The sequence below is a fragment of the Dunckerocampus dactyliophorus genome, chromosome 12, assembly GCF_027744805.1.
Source record: "Dunckerocampus dactyliophorus isolate RoL2022-P2 chromosome 12, RoL_Ddac_1.1, whole genome shotgun sequence".
NCBI lineage: Eukaryota > Metazoa > Chordata > Actinopteri > Syngnathiformes > Syngnathidae > Dunckerocampus > Dunckerocampus dactyliophorus.
The window spans coordinates 20,391,020-20,415,464 of NC_072830.1; the positions used below are offsets into that span (position 1 = coordinate 20,391,020).

The 24,445-nt window shown below is 42.3% G+C and overlaps 1 protein-coding gene across 5 annotated transcripts in view; it reads left to right on the plus strand.

Moving 5' to 3' along the window:
* The first annotated feature begins 3,076 nt into the window (after positions 1-3,076).
* cux1b (cut-like homeobox 1b) overlaps positions 3,077-24,445 on the plus strand; it is an 87,447-nt gene continuing 66,078 nt past the window's right edge. For all 5 annotated transcript variants that reach the window (XM_054795262.1, XM_054795261.1, XM_054795259.1 and 2 more), the window contains exon 1: positions 3,077-3,215. In XM_054795262.1, the coding sequence (XP_054651237.1) occupies positions 3,153-3,215 (63 nt within the window). In that variant the 5' untranslated portion in view covers positions 3,077-3,152. The remainder of the gene's footprint in view (positions 3,216-24,445) is intronic.

Consider the following 24,445-nt stretch of genomic DNA (forward strand, 5'->3'; position numbering starts at 1 on the left):
GCCTGCATGAAGTAGGTACATAATGCAGCACAGATTCAACACAAAAATATGCATCGTGTCATTAAAAATTCTTTATGTATCCCTGAGAGGCTACACAGCGAGGACGCGGTCAGCGGGAGTGACGCCTGAAAGCACAGCCGGGGGGTCAACTGTGTGGCTCAAGGTCAGTGCAACAACAGCTCCATATTATTACCTTAACTAACACCACCCTGTGGTCGTGGCTTATTCTGGTTTCATCTGCTGAACCTATTTGTGTAAGTTAGATGGTAAATATTTGATTTGCAAATGTAATTATGATGTTTTGAATTGAGGGAGGGGTGAATGCTTAAGATACTGTGTTCCAGTTCACTCATTTGACTACATTTTAAATAATTATAACCCCTTTAATCTCCTCACTCATTTGTCCCTAATAATAAAAAATGGCAGCTTCTCATAAACTGTATAAGCTACTAATATATATATATATATATATTTTTTTAAATTTTTTCAGATACTTCTTAGACCCGTTTATTGTTATTTTTTATAAACTGAAAACACTTTGTGTTCTTACCTTTTATTTGTGTATGAAGTACATGCAGCCCTTTCTTCTCCAGGAAAAGTTCTGATACTTTGTTGTAAAAATCTGATCACTTCCTGGTGAGCTTGGGTATATAATACTCCATCTTAGCAGTCAAATTCATTAATTCGTTCATTCGATATAAAAATATATTTCATGCATTTGATTCTCTACCAGGCCAGTGCGAGTAGAAAGAAAAAAAACAAACAAAAAAACGCTGGCTTTTCCTCTGTGGAAGGACGTCAGTGACAAGCACCTTCCAGCTCGTGCACACCCCCACCCCTTCAGGATGCAGCAGTACTGCAAGTGCCTCCCGTACGACATTTCAATGTGTTTTATGATCTGATTAGCAAGAATAATGACGTCGCACTTACATTAAAAACATTACACAGGCTGTAGAGAGTCATGGTGTATAGTAAATGTGTCTGCAACATTATATTATTGCCGACACGCTAACAAACAATGCCATGAGCCGACTCAGCGTGCACTCAGACCGTAGGTGGAGCTTGCGTGCTAAGCTGAGAAGCCAAGCTTGTGGTGGCCTCACCATAGGTTTCTTCCCTGTATTTGATCAGGAAATCTGCAAATTCTGCGATATTTACTTGAGAAAATCTTCAAAACGATTGGAATCATACAGAAAATACATTTGTAATACACTTCAATGGACAAATAATATTTACTTTGTTATTATTTGTTTTTGTATTTTTCATCATGGCAGGCCTCACCTGCCTCTGTTGATGGCATGTCACTACTCCATACCTGTTTTGAATACAAAAACAAAACAGAACAAACAGAACACACACCCTTCTTCTTTTTTTTTTTTTTTTACATACACACCATTTTCCAAAGTGAATAGACACACACACTCATCATTTCAGAATCAAGGCACCCTTGTACAGCACAGCATGCATCCGTCCATCCATTTTCTATACCGCTTCTCCTCATTAGGCTCGCGGGGGTATGCTGGAGCCTATCCCAGCTGACTTCGGGCGACAGGCGGGGTACACCCTGGGCTGGTCGCCAGCCAATCGCACAGCAAAAGGTCTGAAATTTCGCTGCATGCATTCAATGGGCAAAAGTAGTCCCATCTGGTGGAAAAATATAAACATTAAAAGTTGGAACAAAATGAAAGCCAATAGTCAATTGTAACATAAATTTGATAAACATTGGCATTTTCATTGTTTTTTATTGAGACTTTTTTTGTCATTTGGAACAAATAACAGTGTTGCCGTTTTAGGCTAACTTAAGGAACAGAGATAAATCCTCCATCACAGGATTGAATGATGACAGACTGGTGGCACTGATGTCTGTGGCCATGACATTTCTCAAGTGACTGGTGTTGGTCCACCTGAAAGGTATTACAGGCCCACTACTGGATCCCCTGCAGTTTGCTTACCGGCCAAACAGGTGTGTTGAGGATGCAGTGAACATCTTGAAAGACCTTGACTCTGCAGGGGCATATGCCAGGATCCTGTTTATGGATGTTAGTTCTGCCTTCAACACTACAGTCCTGGACGTCCTCCTTCAGAAGTGACGGTGACGAATCTGCTTATAGACGAATCCTAAACAACACTGAGTCTACCGTGGACTCCTTCAGGTTCCTGGGCTCCACCGTCTCCCGGCACTTGAAGTGGTCCTCCCACATACACAAGATTCGGAAAAGGGCGCAGCAGATGATGCACTTCTTGAGACTGCTCAAGAAGTTCAACCTGCCTATGGAACTGCTAACAACTTTCTACAATGCAATAATACAGTCTGTACTTTGCACCTCCATCACATTTTGTTTTGGCTCTGTTACCAAACTGGACAAGAGCAGACTGCAATGGACAATCAGGTCCACAGAAAAAAACATCAGGACCAGCCTGCCCTTTATAGAGGAACTGTACCGGTCCAGAGCCAAGAAGAGGGCCGGCAACATCTCTGCGGACCGCTCACACCCCGTCCACAAACTGTTCCAATTCCTCCCCTCCGGTAGGCGATATAGAGCACTGTTCGCCAACAACCAGACACAAAAACAGTTTATTCTCCCTGGCTGTCAAACTATTGAATACTTAGTAATACTTAATAAAAGCCCCCCCCCCCCCCCCCCCCCCCACCCACCCCCCCCACCCACACACACACACACACACACACACACATATTCATTCTATATTAATTGAAACGAATGGCACAACAACAACAACATTAATATATAATGACTAAATCATTATCATATTACGTTTATATGAGTGATGCTTTTTTATCTTTTTTAACATACACTTCTGGTCGGCTGAATCGCCCCTTTGGCTTTATTTTTCTACCATCTTTCTACAAACCGGTGAATAACAACTACATTTATTCAGGTGAAATAAAAACAGAATTTGGTATTTACCTGTGAATTTCGCGTGTTGATAAAAAAAATGCTATTTAAGCAATTATAATGGCGTTATTAAAGCGACACACTCCCAGAGTGACTCCGTTCCGTACAGATCTTGTGCTCCAGAACGAGGCGAGTTTGAAATCCAGTCCGGGTGTTCCATCTTTCCGCTCCACTCCACTGAACTCCAACCCCCGCGCGCTCTATCAGCATCTCATTCCTGTCTCAATATGTCTCAAGATGGCGGCCAATGCAGGATCGATGTTTCAATATTGGAAGCGCTTTGACTTACAACAACTACAGGTCAGTTCCGAGCTCTCTTCGGCTCGCTTGGCTTCGCTTTGCCGGGGCTCTCGCTCGGTGGCTTTACGTTTGTGTGCTTTTTGTGTTCCGCCGCCGCCGTCGTCTCATTCTGTTTATTGGGGGAAGAGAAGCCGAGAACTCCCCCTCACATTGATGAAAGTGGCTCTCTCGCTGATCAGAAATTGATCCTCTTTGTTCAATTCCACATCGATCGGTCACTGCAACTGGGGCGACCGGCGGGGCGACGACACGGCGTGGATGCGGAGAAATAACAACAAAAAAGCCCCCCCTCAAAAAACGGTGCTGCTAGTACGGGAAGCTTTTCTCCTTCGCCACCTTTTTATTGCGTGTTGTTCAACTTTTAGCGAGTAGTAGTTAGCCTGACGCTTTAGCCGCCGTGAGCTGGGTGCTTTGCTGGGAGGACAAATAATATGATAAAACAAGTGGCACTCTTTATTACTCCCATTTTGGTGTGCTATTAACTAGCAAATTAGCAAGTTTAGTTGTTAGCAACATCTTTGGGCTAGCGGTTTTGGAGCAGTTAGATGTGCAATACTTACACATACTGCCACGTACACTTTGTATATTGACGACATAAATGGTAATGTTGGATGATAGTGACCTTGTTGTTTTTAACGGTCAACTCTAGAAATCGTGCAATAGCTACAAATTTTGACATGCACGCGCAAGGGAAGGCGGAACCGGATCGAATATTGGGCCCAGTGTGCGTGTCAACAGCCAGTGTATATTGGAGCCAGTTGACCTATCACAACACACTAAGACAATGGCACTGTTGTGTGAGTGTGTGTGTGTGCGTGCCCCCCTCTCCCTGTGGCATTTAACATGGCCCTAGCTGGATTTCAACTTGATGAATATTAGAAGCCCACTTGCTCATTAACATAACATGGCATTATCTAGGCTAGACCACCCTATAGTGTTTTCCCTCAAATAGCATTGGGTTGAAACTTTTTTTTTTTAAATTTAGGTCACGGTGAGTGTGTTAGACAAAAGGACAGTGAATAAGTCTCCCCCCGGCGGCCTTTGTGTTGCACTTATGCCACATCATCAAGGCTTCACTTCTCCTATTTATTTGATCCTGTGCTGCCCTCCTACTCCTGCCCCATGTTCATGCATTATGTAAAAAAATGTGCTCGCTCTCTCTCTCGCTCTCCTTTCTGTCCTCACTATCTATCTCCCTCCCCCTTCATGTTCACCCAGCACCTTCCACCCAATGTTGCCCCTCCACCCCACCCCCACACCCTTCCTCCTCCCATTTTTATTTTTTTCCACCCTGTCTCCTCACTGGCCCTTCACCCCGCTCTCACCCATTTCTCCCTATTTGAACTAGAGTGTGTGAATTTGTGTGGGATCAGTCTTTTTTTCCTTCCTCCCCTCACCCCTCCTCTCATAGATTGACTGCCAGCATGGACAGTGAAGGCAGCGCCAGCAGCCAGGACATGAAAAATGCATCGCATAAGTTTGTGATAAGGCCCTGGGTAATTATGGCAAAGGCCCCTATCACAAGCGATTAGTCAGGACAGTGAATCTGAGCGTGTGCAAAAAGGCTGGCGCTTGGCAGGCCTGTCTGCAGGATAGGAATCAGTCAGAGCTGGTGTGTGTGTGTGTGTGTGTGTGTGTGTGTGTGTGTAGAGCTCTTCAGAACATTCACTGTCTATTATTGACGACATCTTATTTACTCTCACTCTCACCAAGAGGCTCCTGAAGGAAAGCCCTCAGAGAAGGACCATTTTCATACCAATTCTTTTTTTTTCGGTGGATTATGCTGAATTCCAGAAAATTGCGTTGTCAAATTTCTCACACAATGACTAGAAAAACTGCATTTGAACACCAGTCAACATAGGTAAAATCATTGTACTCTGTTGTGCCGATGACGCTAACCACATATGCACTAAAATACTAGATTTGATAACATTTCCATGAATGATTAGAGAAGTATTACCTTAATATTTGGTGCTGTTCTGAAATCCTGTTTCCATGCCAGTGTTGCATTGAGCAGAATAATACTGCCCACAGGAGTTGGGGTAGCGTCGACTTCCAAACCAACTTCTTCATGAGGGTCAGTTGCCATGTTTTTTATTTATGTTTGACTTCAATGGTTTGAGGTCAGACCTCACACGTTCCAGGTGGGATAGTTGGTTCTCTTCTAAGCAATTCATTACATTTCTTGGCCTTGTGTTAACCTGCATATGACAAACTTAAGCTGAAAACTTCCAAGCTGTCTGGAATGCAGCAGTACTACCATATTGACATGAATGCAGATAGTACTTTTTGCCTTAAAGTGTGAAAAAGACATGTCCTCTTGTAGTCGGGGTCATGATACAGGTTGTACAGGTACATGCAAACAGGTGGCTTCAAACGAGTTCTTCCCAAGGGAGTCATAGAGCTTTTCTTCCTGTCGCTCTCACACTCACCAGTGACCTGGCAACACAGACTTGCTCAAACAGTGACAAAGTGGGCATGCTGATGCTATGTTATGTTTTAAGATGGTGGGGATCAATGAAGCAGAGTCATCAAACAGCTAAGAAATACTTTTTATCGAAAGCTACCAGTTATTTCATGGATATTGCAACATGATTTAAAAAAACCCCAGCATTGTGTTCGGGGTTGTTTGTAAACAACCAATGAAAACATGTTTTATAGCGCTGTTTGCCGCTAGAACTGTCTGTCGAAACATCCGCTTTAGACCACCCCTCCACCATTTACTTTTTGAAAACATGCAAAGTTGGGATGGGCGATATTGCCTCAAATCTACATTGGGATATATTGCAGCCTCTTGCAATAGCGATATACAGTCCCTCGTTTATCACAATTAATTGGATCCGACTACTATAAGTGAATTTCCGCGAAGTAGGCTTCAGTATTAATAAACTGAATATTTTTGTAGTTAGACACAGTTTTTGTAGACATGAAATAACACCCATGTAGTCACCTTTACACGCCAGTATTCTTTGTTTACGCCACATTGCGCAGGCTATGAAATCACTGCACGGACATGAGAGACCGTCGCTGCTAGCATAGCATGCTACCGAGCTAACTAATTAGCCTCCAATTTATTTATTCTAAACTTAAGAAAGCGTTTCAGACGGAGTGGGGAAGAAGGACAAAGTAAGAACAAAAACGTACCACTTCCACATGGTATGGTAGGAGAACTTTTTTTCACTGCCATGTCAGACATGCCATGGCCGACTCCATGCAGTGTGAAGGTAATGTTATATATCATGTACTACATACTACATACATAGTACTACATATAACTGGTCTTTTAATATTTTTTGACCAATAATAGACTATAGCCAACTGCAATCTACGGTCATTTATTAATTAATAATTTTTTTAAATCACTGACGGCGTGAGGGAGCGATGTTCGAATCGCAGTGTAGCGAGGGACGACTGCACAGTATGTCACAGTATATTCCTTGGCTTATAAATTATAACCATTTCAAAACAGGTTACAAAGGCTCCTCATTTGGCTGCTTGCATATGCGGTAAAGTTTTGCATCATTTCCAGTTTCCGGATGTGTACATCGTGGCGCCAGCCAGAATTCTGTTGAAGTCTGCTAAGAACTTATTCTTTTGTGTACGCCACTTTACATTCAAGCTAGCTTAGCAGTTAGAATGGCTTCTGTCTCAGCTTAATGATTCCTCGTCCTCTTTTTAATGATTAATGATTCTTGCAAGAAATAGTTTATTTGCCACCATGGAGGCAAGGATCAGTGACTTAGAGGAGCGGCTCTGCGCATACTTTAGCGGCGCTAGCTACAGCGGTACTTTACATTGACAACTTGTTGCGGCTTGTCGCTGTCAATTTTGCAGGACATGACTACGTTGTGTCATCAACATGCATTATCTTGATAGAATTACAATCTCTATCGGAGGCCAAATTTCTATAGTTTCTGTTGTATGTCGTTTAAATTGCCCATTCTTAATGCAAAGATGAACACCGATTTTTGTTATTTAGTCAATTTTGGATCAGGAATGTAACTTTTGAGCAAATGAGTAACAATGAAGGTATATTTTTGCTGAGAGGAACGAGTAAAAAATAGTAAAAAATACGACATAACTAAGCATTTGTGGTGCTAAAGCTCTATAACGTCATGTGGTGTGTTTTTTGCTGTGAAATAGTTACCACTCCTGGAAAAAAGCCCAAAATGTGTGACAATTGCACCAATGTTATGAGTATGTGATCATGGTATACACATTTCTCGTGGTGGTTTTTGCAGCCTTTTCTGGTCTGTGTGACAATAGACTGGCAAAAACAATTTTGGTGTGTATGTTAGGCTTTTGATGATGTAAATCCAAGCCAACCTCGATGTCGGTAGCTTTATGCCATCGCAGCCTATTCCTCAGGCTCCGGCTGCTGATGTTCATTAAAATCTTATTTGATCAGCGTGTCCTATTCCCCCTGCATTAGGAACTAGCTAGGTGGTTGTTACAGGACAGAGAGTGCTTTGAAACAGCGTCGCGAGCTGTTAACTTGTCTTCTCTCTGAATGCTCCCCCAATCCCCCCCCCCCCCCCCCCCCTCTCCTCCACTTGAAACATAAATGGGTGCAACAGCGATGCTTTTAGCAAGGTCTTGCACACTCGCAAAATGGATCAGTGATTCAAAGATGACGGCAGGATGACGGTGAATTACAGATGGAGGAGGTCTTAACGACTCTAATCCCTGTCCATCCATTACGGAGTGGAGTTTCTTTGGAGAAGCTCATCACTCTTGTCTTCTATTGTTGTTTTTCATTTGACCCAGTCAAGCAGTTTGCTTGGAACATTGTGTCTCTTCTTGACAGTGATGGAAGATTGAGCTTCATTACTGGCAAGCCCTAATAAGATAAGAGCCTTTAGTATGCTTTGTTTTTTTTGTTTTTTTGCATAACCTTGGCAAATTGGAAACAGAACTCTAGTTGGGCACAAATTGTTAGGCAGAATTTCTTTTGGAATCGAGCAGTTTCAAGCACCTTCAAGGAGGTTTTGTTTGTTTGTTTGATTGTTAGCAGGATTTGCCAAAAAGGGCTTGTTTGTAATGTTATTCACTTCTGCTTGTCAGACTGCACAGTTTTGGACATGTTTTTAATTTATGTAGGATGGTCATATAATGCATTTAGTGATGGTTAAGAATTCTGTCCTTGGTCTGGAATGAATTGATTGTTGATTAATTGATTGGATGCTGTCGTGTCTTTGGACAGTTGCGCAAAACGGAGTGCACTACTTGTCTGTAATCAGCAGAGGCGCTGTTGATATAGTCTCAACTCATTTGCTGTTAAGACCAACAAGGCATCATATATAAGTGTGTCACCTAAAGCTACAGATTTTCTCGCCAGTTATAAATGATAGCATCCCATTTTATTAAAGTCAATATAAAGACCCCAAAAAGTCAAAACCCATGGCAGGCTTGCTCAAAGACATGTCATATAATTAATGCGTTCGCTCCGCCCCACCATGCAGAAATGTAAAGACCAGCATGGACATGTGAGTTGAGAAAATTTTAGAGCTTGTTCCATCCCTGGGAACCTGGGGGGGACAGAGCCTTCTCTGTTGCCGGCCCCTCCCTTTGGAACTCACTTCCGCCGCACATCCGTGACACTGCTGACCTTACCGCTTCCAAGACTAACTTAAAAACTTAAAAACACACTTGTTCCACACTGCTTTTAACAGAACTCTTTAAAACGTACATATTTAGTAATAAATCGCATTGCAATCTCTTAATCTTGTCTTGTGTATGCACTTTGAACTCTGCTTTATGGTTTATGCTTTCTGCTGTTATTTTGCTATTTTGTACACTTGTATTTTTTTGCTTTTACCTTGTAAAGCGTCTTTGAGGTTTTGAAAAGCGCTCTATAAATAAAATGTATTACTAATCAGTCAGTTGATTTTCAGTTTTCCCGATTGGTCAAGGAAATTGGCAAATGCCTGTCATTTGTCCAAACAGCATGAAAGGCATATTTAAGCTAGTGTAAAAATAGTTTACTATATTTATGTAGTAACTTCAATGAAAGTGATATAGAGTTCATTCTTATTCTTCAACTTCTACCGGGTAAATTTAGTAAAGTCTTTGGTAAGCCGATCCCGGCGCGGCGGCCGGTGGCAACCCGAGTGGTTTAAATCTCTCAGTGGCTGGCCTGCTGTTGTTGTCTGCAGGACTTTTTAGCGTTAATTTATGAGCTGGGTGTCTGAAGGCGCTGGTTGGGATATTTTTACCCCTACTGTTGCTGCACAGGCTGGTGGTGCGTAGAGGAAGAGGGGGGCATCACGTCATTGCTTTTACTGTAGCCAAGCAGCCCTCTGCCCGGTGACAAAACCTGGCATAGGGACTGAGCTTGCACTGTGTGTTTGGTGGGTGTTGGCTGCTAAGCATGAGTCAGAGTGGGGCGAGTGCATGGCAAGTCTTTGGTCTGCCCCCCTGGTTTACTTGGCTCTCAGTGTTTGGGAAGGTTTTACTGTATCCCTGAAAGGAAAGCAAGGCTGACAAAGTCATATCTCAGAGGAAGTCGTCCTCTCCAGTCAACCTTGGACTCTTCTTTTCCTTTTGTGTTTTTTTTTTCACCCTCCTGCTGCTGGGAGGAGTGTCGGGTACACCCACTTTAACCAATTTAACAAACAAAAAAAATAACTTGAGTCATAATCTAATAATGCTGTCAAACACATTTTGCACTCCTGTGGAAATTTTGAGCAGCACCGTTTAGAGTAAAGATAAAACAAGCTCTGTGCAGTTAGTGTCGAAACAGATGGACTTGGTGGTGCTTGAAAAGCGCGTGTGTGTACAATGTACATTAATTAAAATTTTAAAATGTTTATCTTATGTCATGATTGCATTTTCGGTAATGCTATTTCTTCTTTCAGCCACTTTCTGTGATCTATTGGTGCAAAAGTCATTGCCAGTGTGCATTTTCTACCATTTTAAGAGATATTTGAAGAATTAATGGGTTCTCCTAAGTGTGTGTGATGTTTTATTGATGTTCTCCTATTATAATTGGAATGACAGCTGTATTTATTTAGTAAATAACATCAGACTGCTAAGCGAATTGGCTGTTAGGGCTAACCTGCACATGCTGATTTTACAAATACACACACACACACATTATATGCAAGTATATTTGCTGCCACTGTTTATATTAATATTCAGTTTATATGCATATAAGATGGAGACATGGTGTTTAACTAAAGTAATGTAACTCCACAATTAAAGTTGAGGAGTCCATTTGATGACTTTGTTTGCTGATGGGAAACCCATGGTGGTCAATAATTCCATACACCAGTTTCAGAGTTTAGTACTCAACACTACCTGCTAGCCCTCCCCATAAACACATTATTATGGGACTCGTCTGGGGTGAAGAATCATTCAATTATATACACCAGTGTCATGGCTAACTATGCGGAAAAAAAAGGATACGCATTTTGCCGGTTTCAGTTCAGAGTTCAGTCTCTGAGTGGAGCGTGACATGCACCTCCAAAAAAATCCTAGAATTGCGTTGACACGAGCCATTAAGGCTATGATTGGCCGGCTAGTACGTTATTTCCTGTCTGTATACGACTCATTCAGAAGGTGGATAGCCGAACCTCCGCGAACGCTGCCTTCTTTCAAAAGGTACTGTTGTAATGCATCGATTAGTTCCAGCTGCAATAACACTCCCGTCTTTCTTTAATTGCAATCGTTGGCTTGCTGCAGAGGATGCTAACAAGCTAAATAGTTGACGAGAGCTGTGGTTGCTGTGCAGCCCAAGTGCCTTTTGCGGCCCGTAGCTCGTTTATTATAAACCAGCGCCACATTGTAGAAATAAAATGAAGCCCAAAAAAAACACAAACATGGGGAAAAATGTAATAAAAGGCTTAATGTAACAAAAAAAGCAGAAATGTTTATCAACTAATAATTATGATAATTTCTGGACTATAGAGCGCACCAGTATGTTAGCCTTTTCCACAAAATTCAAAAAGGGGAAAAAAAAAAAGGATTAGTACATTTTAGTACATAGACCGCACCTGTCTATAAGCTGCAGGTGTCCTCGTCATAATATGTGATGTTTAGCACACAGAAAGATGTTACACGGAAAGATTTTTTAAACTTTTGATTAAATAATTGCTTTTTCCCCAAACAGTGCCGAACAGTCTGTGTAATATGGCTCGTTAAACAGTAGCCTACCAGAAAACTAATTCAGTGCCATCTTCCCCCTGAGAACTAAAACCACTTCTTCAGCGTCACAATTGAACAGTCTCATTATTTCCTTCGTAACACACTTTGTCAGTCTCTCGCTCTCCTTCTCTGTCACACTCTCTCTCTCTCCCTCTCTCTCTCTCCCTCTCTCTCTCTCTCACTGTCACCCTCAGAGTCTCGAGTCAAATTAACCATTTAGCTTGAGCTATCCTCTGTAGTAGTCCAGCCTTTCGAAAACCGTTGGTGATAGTGGACAGTCGGTGGTCAGAGTAATTTTACACTCGATCAAACGTACCCCGATAGAACTTTTTCACGTCAGCCTTGAATGACTCATACAGACTTTTATTACTTATTTTGTCGTGTCAAATGTAGTGTGAAATGTTAGAAAATGCTTGATCAAGTGATATTACTCGGAGAACAATTGTCCACAACAGTGGGTGTGAGGACAAACTCACCCATTTGCTTGTTTTTGCGTGTGGGTTATAGTTTCATCCACAATGAAGTGGCAGCTAGGCATAATATAGCAAGGTTCAAGGAGCTCCACGAAGCATTTAAACCCGACATTATTCAGCGCTGACAGGGGCTTGCTCTTGACTTTGCTTGGTAATGACTTTTTGCCGTCCCGTGGGAGTTTGCCATGTGACGTCGCTTCATAGATGCGATGAGTTTCGTTGTATTCAACTTTCCCAATTCTGTGCCACCACGGGAAACGTGTGCATGACAAATTTTGCACTCAGCTACAACGTCTTTTTACTGCCACACGGCTGACGACATGATCCTCCTCGCTCGTTGCTACTTTGTTAGCGCTCCAGCAAACACTGTTGTTGTGATTACATGGCCTCTCCTGCTGGATTGGTGTGCTGGGGAGGACTCTGGAATCGACTGCTTGTAGCAGAGTACCAATATCGGATATTTGAGATGTAGGCCAATATAATCCATTTGTAAAAATTCTGATATCGAACCTTTATCAATATCGGATTGGGTTGTAATATTATTCATACATAAATGCCAAGGAGCAAAATGCACTATGTAGTTGGTTAAACTGCACATGCTTGTGTCGGTGTGTCTAATCCCAACACCCAACCACCTCACCCTCCAAAACGTCACCCTCTGCCTATCTGCACCACCAAAGATGTAAACTTAGGAGATGCACGCATAAACGTTTATTTAAACTCTGATGTTATCTCCGTCTTTGTAAATGCTGATTTAATATGAGGTTCCACTGTACTCAGAAAAGTTTTGATGAGGGTGTTCCGATTTAATGTAAGGTTTGCACCATCTTTCGTTTTTTCCGCCACATAGAAAGCACGTAAACCAGACCTCTACGCTGCAAGTTGCAACAAGAGACACTTTCAAGTGTCAGGCATTGTTTAGAGACCCTCTCGGAGTCCCTCACCTTACAGCATCATAGAGTTTCATCGGCTTTCATGACAGAATCAGCCATTATTTAGCTGCTCACTATTTCACAAGAGACATCACAGGCTTTACTGACCAGGCAACTCCCTGTGGGCTCTCTATGAAACACAAAGACTGTTTGAGTTTTTCTGTGCTCATCTAAAAATAAGGTGTTTGATCAAAATCCTGCCGCACTTGTTTTAGGTCATGTTGTAATAAGCATTGCTGTAAATTAAAATATAGCCTTTCGTCAGGCCATTGAACAATATTTAATCATTATTAGCGAGAGTGGACGTTATCTTGTTTAATGGGTAATGTTTTTAGGTTTCTTGGCATTCCAATCCACAGAGAAAGATTATTTTAAATTTAAAGTGAAGAAAACCATGGAAAAAATAAAAAAACGGGACCTAAAATGTGTTGCTTTTATTTTTCAGGAAAAAGGCAGATAATTGCTAAAGTATTCGTGGAGTAATGTCCTGTCGTTAAAGGTAATTATTTTGTTTTTAAGGAAATAAACAATGCTTAATTATGTTTCCATTCACTCAAATCATTTAGCTCTGGACAAGTAGTGCTTGAGGGTTGAAGAAATATATGGGGTGAGAATAACCTTGAAGAAATGGCAGCTCTACCAAACTGACTGCAAGAGAAGTGGAAAGTTGAAGCTTTAACCAGTTTCATAGGTTGTGAAGTTGCACATTTCAGGCAAAGCCTGTGTGACCTTTTAAAGTTTTTACATGGTAATCCAAACAAAAGCGAAGGACGAGAAAATGAAATTCAGTCCCATTCCCTCAAAGCCAGATTATTCCCTTTTCCACCAAAACTTTGGAAAAAGTTTGTGGTAACTATAGACGGGAACTATCTAGGTTTCTGTGACTCGGTGTAGTTTTCATGTCCCCCACATTTTAAAGTTTAGGGTAGTTTATTTAAATCTGACATCATGGGGAATGGTTGAATATTAAGTCAGATTTTTTTAATGAAAGTAAATAAAATATACAGTAAAGCGTAAAGATACAAGGCTAGGAAAAACAGTGTTTTCAGTTTCACAAGAAATCAGTGAAGGTTTAGGGCTGTGTCTTTTGTGATTTTTGGTGGAAACGCAAGGGGGGGTATTTCAATCTACCAGGGTTAATAGGAAAGTTTCTCATAAAGTTCCTGCGGTGGAAAAGGGACTATTGTGATCATTTAGAGCGACTGCAGACGGTCACACTTCGGGGACCAATGCTGAAGTTTGCCTGAGCGCTCTGCTGAGTTTGAATGTAATGCATTACTTCATCTTGTTCCAGAAATGAGTCCTTTTGCATGAACCTAACGTGCTGTATACTGTATATGCAAAAAAATCCTCTGTGGGGCAAATGATTGGCGAACTCCTTGCCCTTCCTTATCTTAGTGTTGTTTATCACACTGTTATCAGGGAATGTGGGCTAAATAAGATGGGAGAATCCCTATGTGCTGTCCTGATCCCATGTCAGCCCATGACCTCGGTATCACTGTCTGTTTAGATCATTGACAGTCAGTATTGAATTCTAATAGGCCTATTGGTGTGTACAAATGGTCCAAGTATTGAATTATGATATTGGCAAAGGCTGATGGCCTCGGGATTGAATTATGATATTGGTGCGCTGCAGGCTAATGGTTCTTGGTATTGAATTATGATATTGGTGCACTTTGATGGTGCAGGGATTGAATTATGATATGGCTGGCTATCTGCTAAAAGCTCACTCGGTGTAATTTTCAATGTCAATCACGGCCTCAATGGCTGGATCCATCGTCGGCCTTCAGGCTCAAGTCATCATTCACGTCAGAAGGGAGCAGCCTTCAACCTTTAGCCTCACTTCTCCCTCCAATTTTTGCCACACTCTACTTTTCTCTCCACTTGTTTGCCTTGTAGTCACTTCACCCAGGTGGGATTTGGTTCTCTAAATAATGCAAAAGAAAGCAGATACCGTTAAATAGCATGTAATAGTAAACACTATGATTCAATGACTTTAAACTCTTACTCATTGAAAATAGTCTTATTAACTTGCAGTAGGGATGTCCTGATCAGATCTTCAGGATCGAGATCAGCTGCTGATTTGCTGTATATTAAAGATCGGATAATATCGGCTTCCGCCACGAGATTGGGCCGATCCGGTTGCCGAAACACGCTCGTAACTGTGGGCCACATGGTAGGTGCGGTCATGCTCCTAAAAGCTGGTTGCCACTCGACTCCCGCCACCCGCAAGAAGAGGAAAATGTAACACCACCATGCAGACATGTCCGCGGTATACCGTGGTGAAGTTAGTTTCATATTCGGGGATATTCGGCCCCATAGCTATAGCGGTAGTTTCCCCTCGCTGTGCCCGAACTGCTGTGCCGGGGAGCTTGCACGCAGTGGCCACCCTTGGTCACTCTCTGGCCACCCCACTGGCCATCTAGACATGTCAGGTATCAACTTATTGCCACCCCTATGTGAGTAATGGTCTCACCTTGGGCACCCCAATGAAAAATTTCTGCCTTCGCCACTGCTTGCACAGGAAGTGCTACTCTAACCGCTGCTTGTTTACACTAGGGACCGTTAATAAATTACTATTGCGCTGAAGAGAGTTTGTTAAATACAATATATCATATATTCTAAATCACACCACAAATTGATCTATATCCATGTCAAATGATTAGTCCTACTCTAAAAGTGTTGTGCATGGCCATTTTTTTTCCAGTTTTATCTTTTATTGGATTAGGAACCTGACTCACAGAGGTTTTTAGCTTTGAACATCTATTTTCACAACCATATTCAATTCGACAAATTCCTGTTTGTAACAAAAGCTTATTAGAAAAAAAGAAAAGGATCGGTAACGGATCGGATTAGTACATGCAGTTCTGAGGCCCTAATGCTAAATAATGGAACAGTAATGACTGTGAACCTTAAGGCTAATTCAGTTCTGCAAGTGTCTACATCTTCTCATTTGTTTATGTTGAGCTCATTCCCATTTCGGTCAGTTTAAAAGAAACCAGAATGCTGATGGTTCTGCTGCCAGCTTGCAGAGTAAATGGAAGGCCTGCTTCTGTGTCAGCCCTCTAAAAATAACACAGACTGCTGGCTGGGCTCAGCAGAAATCTACCGCCCGATTTTGATGATTCAACTACCCTGTGTTCACAGGTGTGTGCATGCGTGCGTGCACGTGTACGGGAACACTTTGGATGGGTAGTGATTTCTACATAACCAAAGGTTTGCTTCACTGCTTTATTTTTGACGTGTTGAGGGTCTTGTATCTAGTGTTGCCATAGTCATTTTAAGGTGAGAAAGGATTATTATTAAGAGATGATCATCTTTTGATGGTTGGTTAGCTCAATTATGCCAAAACTACATTATGCTGTAGGTAAGGTAAGGAGTTGGAATAAAGTTACTTTCACTTTGTTCCCCATTAGAGTCCACTTGCATTGGGACTCAGCCACTGTGTAATATACACTACATCGTTTCAACTACCTCCTATAATGAATACATATTAATATGTGATACAGTCCTAATATTTTGGGCAATTTTGAGCCTGATTTTCACCAAAAATCCAGTCTTGCACAGGTAATTGGATGGGATGGGAATTGTCTTCAATGCCATTGTCAAACATTCTTGATAATTCCTTTTAACTGAAATGCAAAATGACGGAACAGCGAACTTCGGCACAAGGGATTTGGCGCATTAGCATGCCCGGAGGCAACAAAACCATTTTTTAGTAGCTGCTGTCATAATTTCAGTTGAATTTTGCTATCTTGTCACCTTATTATTCGATGTTTGTTGTCTGTGTGGTTACTGGCCAATAGTGATCTGCCAGTTGAATCTGTTAAGATTTTAAAGCACCTACTTAAGATATTCAAATTTGTATCCAAAATGCACTTGTGCCCTCAGACGGAACCTTGGCCCCTGTCAAACCTTTGACCCCCAGCAGCTGTCGGACTGGAGACGAGGTTCAGGGGTGGGCTGACCCAGCTGACCTGGCTACGACCCGGACCAGTCTGACTGGCCTAACAGTCAGCTCAAACATACAACGACTGCGCCATCTGGCTCACCTTTTAATCGCTCTAACCTCTTTGAACTTGAACTTGTGGAAGATGTGAATAAGAAACGGTCCAAAAATTTAGTAATCGGTTTTAATAATTTGTTTTAAGACAGCCAGTTTGCATCTTTACACATCTTGATTGTGAACTCTGGAACTGCTGCTGCAAGATTTGTAGGAGCCTTTGAATGCAGAATGAATGAATAATGTCATGCTTCCCTATCTTTTTTTTTTTTTTAAAGCGAAACGAGACCACTGTTGGAAAAGGAGGGGGAAGGGACTGTGTGTTTAGTAGACACAGGCTCATCCGCTGACTGCTGTCTGACCCCAAGTTCAGCAGTATGGTTATTAATAGGCCCAAAGGCCTCAACTTCCAGGAGGCCCTCTGATCAGCTCCAGATGTGGTATGAACGAGAGGATAAGTCCTACTCAGCCGATCCATGTTTCTCATGGAGCCCAAAGTAGGCAGATTGGCATTTGTTGAGACTGATAAAGAGCAAGGAAGGGAGGGAGGAAGGGAGGGACAGACAGGAGACCTTTCCACAGCAGGAGTGTATGTGTGTGTGTGTTTTTTTTTTTTTTACTTATTACACTTTCTGCCCCAAGACGAAAGACCATAAAAACGTATGGCATCACCATGGCGACCATAATAACGACCTATAAAACAGCGTGTAAACGGTGAAATAAGACAAACAGACCAGAACAGCCCTGACTGACTTGGCTGGCTGGCTGACTGAATGGCTGCCTTCTGCCATAAAACTATTTGAGAGCCAGACTGAAGGAATGCCTTGGAGGGTGCTATGGCTGTCACGACACATGAAAGGATTAGGCTCTGTGTTTTATCTCCTCTTTATCTGATGGTAATGGGTAAGCTGAGTGTAGCCTATCATCTGACGCTTGGGCCCCAGGTTTAATGTTTTAGTAGGGTGATGGTTTGTTGAGTTGACCGCTTTGGTCTATTGATTGCCATTTGATGGTTTTGATATGTAGGCTGTGTGAAGCAGGTCAAGTCTTTTATGCAGCGAAGGTTCCAAATAGCTTTTAGTTGTCCTTCATGCAAACCCCCATTACTTTAGTGGTTTGTTTGATGTTTGCTTCAATCAATAGAAGGAGCTGGAGCTGTTACACATGCTCCATCCTACTTCCCAGTGAGCTCAATTCATCTTCCTTTATTGTTCGAGCTTTAATATCACATTCTCTCAACACAGGCTGTTATAATTACAACCTATTACTTAGCTTAACGCAAGCTAATTATTCTGTCATTGCTGTGAGGATAAGCTATGCTCATTCTCTCGCTCTCGCTGTTCCCTGACGCCTTTTCCATACCGATGTCATGCAAGCTGAGCAGAAAGACTCATAAAGGCTGCGCCTGTGGACATACTCTGATGCTGATTATATAGACCACGGGTGGATGTCAAACTTAGAGGTCCAGGCCAAGCTCAAAAAATAGTGACAGCATGAGCTGGACCCATACGGGTAAATACATCTTGCTGACTCTTTGATGATTCTGCTGCTATCTTAAAATTATGATTTTTTTTTGCTAACTTGCCCAACACTTTTATTTTTTTTTTCCGAGCAGGTCTCTGTGTTGCTACTGCATCTCTCCAGGTCACTGGTGTGTGTGAGTGACAGGAAGAAAAGCTGCAACTAACTTGGGGGAGGGACCTTTGGTTTGCATGCAGATATTAGACCCCAAATATAAGACATATTTAAAAAAAATTTGGTTTAGACTTGCCAATATGAAGGGGTAATGATGCCGCTTCATCCTTGATTGCTCACTCTTTATATCTGTGTTGAAGAATACAACACAAAATTGTATAAAAAGCCCAATTACATTTTCCATCAGCTAGTACACAATGTTGAGTATACATTATATATTTTCATCTTTTATATTTTCTTTTCCATATTAAAGGCTCAAAAAATATCCGACCGAATCCGTTCTACTTTTCAGTAGGGTTGCACCGATTAGAATTTTCTAGCACCATCACCTATCACAGATCTTAAAAAGCCTGACCTTCCGATTCCATTTTTGGCCGATACAAATTAAAAAAAAAATAACTGACAGCATACGCCTTCAATGTTCCAACCTTATTTTGTTGAAAAACACTGAACAATGCTGGTGAAGCAATACGAAGTTGTTGTTTTGACTGCACATGAGGTAGTTCTCTCAAATATAAATGAAAATTTTAGAAAATTGCTGTCCAAACTACTAAATTATATTCGGCCCTTTTTTATAGTGTTTTATTTTTCACATTTTACAAAACAAACAAAACAAATTAGTTGTCCGGTGCCATAAATGGCACAAACAGGATCTGGTTTTAAGTGCTCTTATTTTGAAGGCAGTCCGGAAGTGTGTTGTGCGTGTGCGTATATGTTAAGAACGTCTCTCGACTGTTACTAAAGAGACGCGCTGTGTACATGAACAAACAAAATGAACATGAACAAATCAGCGGACATCCTGAAACCCTAGGTTAGAGTAGCTTTGCTCTTTTCACTGCTCATAAGCACCAAGTGGGTTGCTGCCTGGCTCTTTGCTCCAGCTAGCTTTAGCTTTAGGTTTAGGCTCTATTTCTAGCTGTCACTCTGACAGAGCAAAGGGGGACAGTGGCTGACTTTCAGACCATTTGCGTAGGTAAATAATCCCCAAAATTAGGGAAACCGCCGCCGGTCGATCGGCGTGCATGCTTACTTTTCACTACGGCTTTGTGTCATATCGCATACACCTTTTCCACTGTAGTGAACTGTCATTACATCACAGGGGTTACGCCTCCGAGCAGGAAGTCAGAGGAAATTTCAAGTGTTGACACTGCACACTATTTACAGGTAAAAATATTTCCACTTTGGGTCTGTTGGGTGTTGGAAGCTTGTAGCGCGGGGGGATGATCCATCTCACCACCATTGTTTTCTGACAAAGATAAAAACATATTAAACCAGAACACAGTTGCACAATAAATGTTACTTCTTACATGACTATAGGTTTATAAAGAAAAGAGTTTGCTTCCGCACGCACAAATGAGAAGGGGCGGTTGCCGAGGCTTTCATTCGTTCGACAATAGCAAGCTAGCATGCTAACGTTAACAGCAGGCCGGTATTTACACCCAAAGCTGTGCTGTGAATATTAAACAAATACAACTTACTGGAGTCCAGGCAGGTCTGACTTGTGCCTGGGTGTTCTTTTGTGATGGACTCCAGGGTTTCGGTAGAGTTATTTGCCAGCATTGTGTTTTTTAACGCACCAGCAAGCTGGCATGCCGGTGTCTGTGGCCCAAAACTTTGTTGAGCTCCTCAAAATAAGGCATTACTCTCCTCCTGCCACTGCTACTGTTGCCTAGGTCTGTCTTTTGGACTCTGTAGTCCTCCAATTTCTCAAGTTTGTTTGTTCGAAAGCCTGAACAAAACCTGCAGCAGCCATCTCACCTCTGATGCATTTCAGTATTGGCCGGGTTCTTGTTGCCGTTTCAGATTTCTTCTGCACTTCTTTCGATGTCCAAATGGACAAGTGACAGCGGGTTCCTCTGGTGTCCATGTTTTCGGAGCATTTTCCATTGTTAAAGGTTGCAATGCAATGTAATAAAGATGGAGGCAATTTGCTTACTTTTTTTGAGGTAACCCCGCCTACCTCATTATACAAACTGTTCACCCACTCGGGCCAGCAAGCTTTTGGAGCCAGAGTTGAACCAAAAAAAGACAGCGTCACTTCGACGACAAAGTGGAACCAGGACAATGGAAAACCAAAGCTCTGAGAACCAGCTCCAAAATAGTTCCGAACCAGGCACAGTGGAAAAGGGGTAACAGCGGTACACTTGGGTGACAGTAAACACGCTGCTGCATGCTGTTACAATTGATTTGAGTTGAATGGAAAGAAACCCCATTTAGGAGAAAAATGTGATATAACCAAGGAGCTGCACACAGTTGACTATGTTTTTTTTTTTTGGTTAATTGACCATGTGCCGTCTAGCTGGTCTGGAATGATGTCATAGCTGACAGACCTATTACTATACTAGTGTTTCCGATATACTTGGACTGCCATGAATAGATTTGGCGGTACCTGTTCGCCCTTGCTCATAAACACATTATAATGGGGCTCGGTGATGTACCTTGTCGTTACAACTCCCCACAGTAGGCAGCAGTATGGATCATAATTGTACTTCTTTAATGCACCTCATACTCTCCTGGTCTGCCAGAGAATAAGAAGACATAGCAGGAGGCATCATTTTTGCCAATTTAGCGTCTTCATTGCTATTTTGGTGAGCATAAGTTGCACAGGAGCTAATCAGAGGCGAACTTCAGCTTGCATAAGGAAGTGCTCTTTATTTGCAGCTATCAGCTTGGCAAACACACGATTACACCGCACAACGGAACAGCAGGAGGTAATTAACCCAAACACCCACCTAACTTTTGGTGCGAATAATAACAGAAAGTTAACACATATGGAACACACGCCGCAACCTTACCTACTGCACCACACGGACATCAAAATAAACACCCACATGCACGGCCAAAATTTCACCCGTTTACGTGCAACAAGCTAGGTAGCTAGGTAACCTCTGGTAATCTTTCCCAACATGCTACACTATATTTAGCGAGTAATCAGACCCCCCCGAGGTACTCTCTTTCAAAAAGATGACTAGCGACAAATCTAGCAACTTTGTTGGTCTTATCCGGTGTGAACATTTTTGGAGACAGACATGAAAGCACGCATGGCTCTTCTCAAAGAGCACCAGGTCCTGCTGTGGACTCGTCATCACCCATCTAAAAGCATCTAAGGCCCTGTCCACACAGAAATGTTCCTGGGATTTTTGTTTTGGTGGATTGAAAAAAAATTGCAGCCACATTGTGTGGATCAATAAATACTGTAGTTGTATCCAGACTGGAACGTATTACTGGGTACCATGTGACACCAAAACTATAAAGGAAGAAAAAATGCATGCGCACAAAGTCTGTCACCTTCCACTTTCTCAGGCTTGTCTAGACTGACGATGGAGTGGAATTAATTCTGCGAGGCATTTTGGAGAATAAGACAAAAAATATTATCCGAATATCGATTAGGGTGAGTCGTGCCAGTCGAAGTACCGTAAAGTCTGGTGTATATGCTACTTTTTTAATAAACTTTGCACCGTGCGCCTTAGACAGTGGTGAGGCTAATATATGGCTAAAATCTGATCTTCTGACATCTTATTTACTTTTGAACTACTCATTGTTTAAATACTGTGCCACTCGCGAGTCAATGACGAAACAATAGCTCTTTCTCAGTGCATTCACAACGAGCTTGTCAACCTATTGGAAATAGCAAGTGGTCATTATATATTCCAGTATAACAGCAGAGCAGTCTTGCTCATTGTGTCATCTTTCAAAGAACAATTTCACTAAATTCACCACACAGCAACCTAGCACCAAAAAAGTGTGTGTATATATATACACAAACATATATATATTTACATACATATATACAAACATGTCCCAATATGAGTATAAAATGGGAAAAAAACCCCTAACATTTTCAAGTTTTCCCATAATGCATTTTGTCGGAGCAGCGCATTCATTGGGGCGCTGCAGCTTCCCTCCAGGCTTTGGGCTCTGGGTCCTCTGGCTCCCTCTGGTGGACAGAAGCAGCATTACAATGCCATCTTCCCTTTTCTATGATTTCTAGCTCCCCGAATGAAATGGTTTTGTCAAACGAAATGCACAACGGAAAAACTATTAAACTCTTATTTCTGAGGTGTTATAACGTTTGAGTGTTAAGTTGCTGTGTGACGAGTTTAATGTTGTTTGTCAGATGCAACCCTGAGTCAGACTGCTATATTGAGTAATGACCACCTGCAATTTGCAATAGTAATAATAATAATTCATCAGTTCATGCTCAAAGACTAGATCATCTAATCTTACTTGGTTGAGCGGTGAAACGTCTTGTAAGATAACATGAACAGTCCAGTAGTGATCAATTCAATGCCCTGAGAATACAATGACTTGGGTGAATGGGAATATTCACAGGCATCTCTCAACAAGGCTATTTTTACTGGGTTTGCAAAGTAGGGATTTAATGTTCCAGAGGAGTGTCATGTAACTGAACAAATATCATGAACATGCAAAGCCTCCTTAAATGTAAGTCTAAGTGAATCACAACTAAGTGTTGTTTAGGGAACTGTTTTTTCAGGAATAGATGAGTGGATATCCACAACCATGCTTTGATTGATTTATCCCCCCTTTGACTTTATTGTTCAATGTAGTGGGGAAATAATTTTTTGTAGCCATCTTGCCCCTGTGGCCCCGACATTATCCACCACTGATTACTGGTATACACATCTGATGTCACGGAATGGATAGTGGTGATGTCAAATGTGAGTCCAGTCCTTGGGAGCCAGGCGTCTCCATTGAGAGCACCACTCCTTCCCGACTTGATTAATTTCTATCACCCCTCTTCATGATCGCTGTTTTCATTTTTTTTGTCCATATCTGTGCACTCATCCTCGCCCCAATCTCCTCTTCCTGGCACGGAATGGTTCCCTGGTAGAATGGAGGCATTAATTCAGGGATGAGAGGTGTGATATACTCTCTCACCCGTTCTCTCTCCCGCTCTGTATCTTTGCTGTGTTTGTAATGCGTGGCCTTTATCGTGGCTGAAACAGCTCACTACCCTCTGATCCTATCTCGGATCTCAATATCCTAGCCGTTCCACCCTGTAAACGCAAGGATGAAAAATCTTGCCCTTTCACCAATGCATTACACCCTGCCATATCACTGTACCCCTTCTCCTCCTATTGCACACCCCGCACCACTCACCCCTTATGACACGGGCCCCCGGCTGAATTCATACGCTGCAAAATGTACTTCCTCCATGCCAGAGAGCATCTTAGTCTCATTATATTTGTATTTAGGCTTGAGCCCTGGCCTCCAAACCCCTCCCCCCACCCTTTTGTCAAGACAATAGGTCAGGCAAAAATAATGACTAGCTCTCAGCAAGCTTCAGGAGAGTTAAGGCTGGGATGCTCGGGGAGATAAAACAACGAGCAGTCTCTCAGCAGAAAAACATGGATCAATATAAACGAGGCTGCGGTGTAAAAAGGCCGCCTGTGATCCAGGCCTCCGTCAGCGTCAGTGAGGTGAGTCTTGACAGCTCCCGCACTGCTGTTAGATATGGATCTGTGTTTAAAAAAAAAAAAAAGGAAAAAAGAAAAACACTCAGGGACTACAAGGTCTTGTTAGACTGGCCTTACCCCCAACTACTCTTTCTGAAAAAAAAAAACCCCAACAGTATGTTTAGTCATTTGCGAAACTGTCTTAAAACACTTTGATGCTGCGACTCCAAAATGCAAGTGGAGCAAAGTAAAAAATTTGTCACCGGTGTGGTTGAGGAAGCGGCGCCCTCGGATGTCAAAGGTAGGCAGGTAGACGAGCAGCGACTATCTTGGCCTCTTATCTGTGCTGCTGTTGTGCTGTGTTTTGAGGGGGCGTCGCCTGTGATCTGTGCTCATGTCGCGTGTTGTCGCAGCGAGCGTGGCTGTCGCTCCAGACTGAGCCGCCAAACCCGCGACTCCTCCCCCGCACAGTAGGTTGGCGTACAGAACAGTCAGAAGGAGGGAGGGAGGAAGAGGGGTAGAAAGGTAGGCCTCATAGATTCCAGATAAGGCATCTTTGCAGACG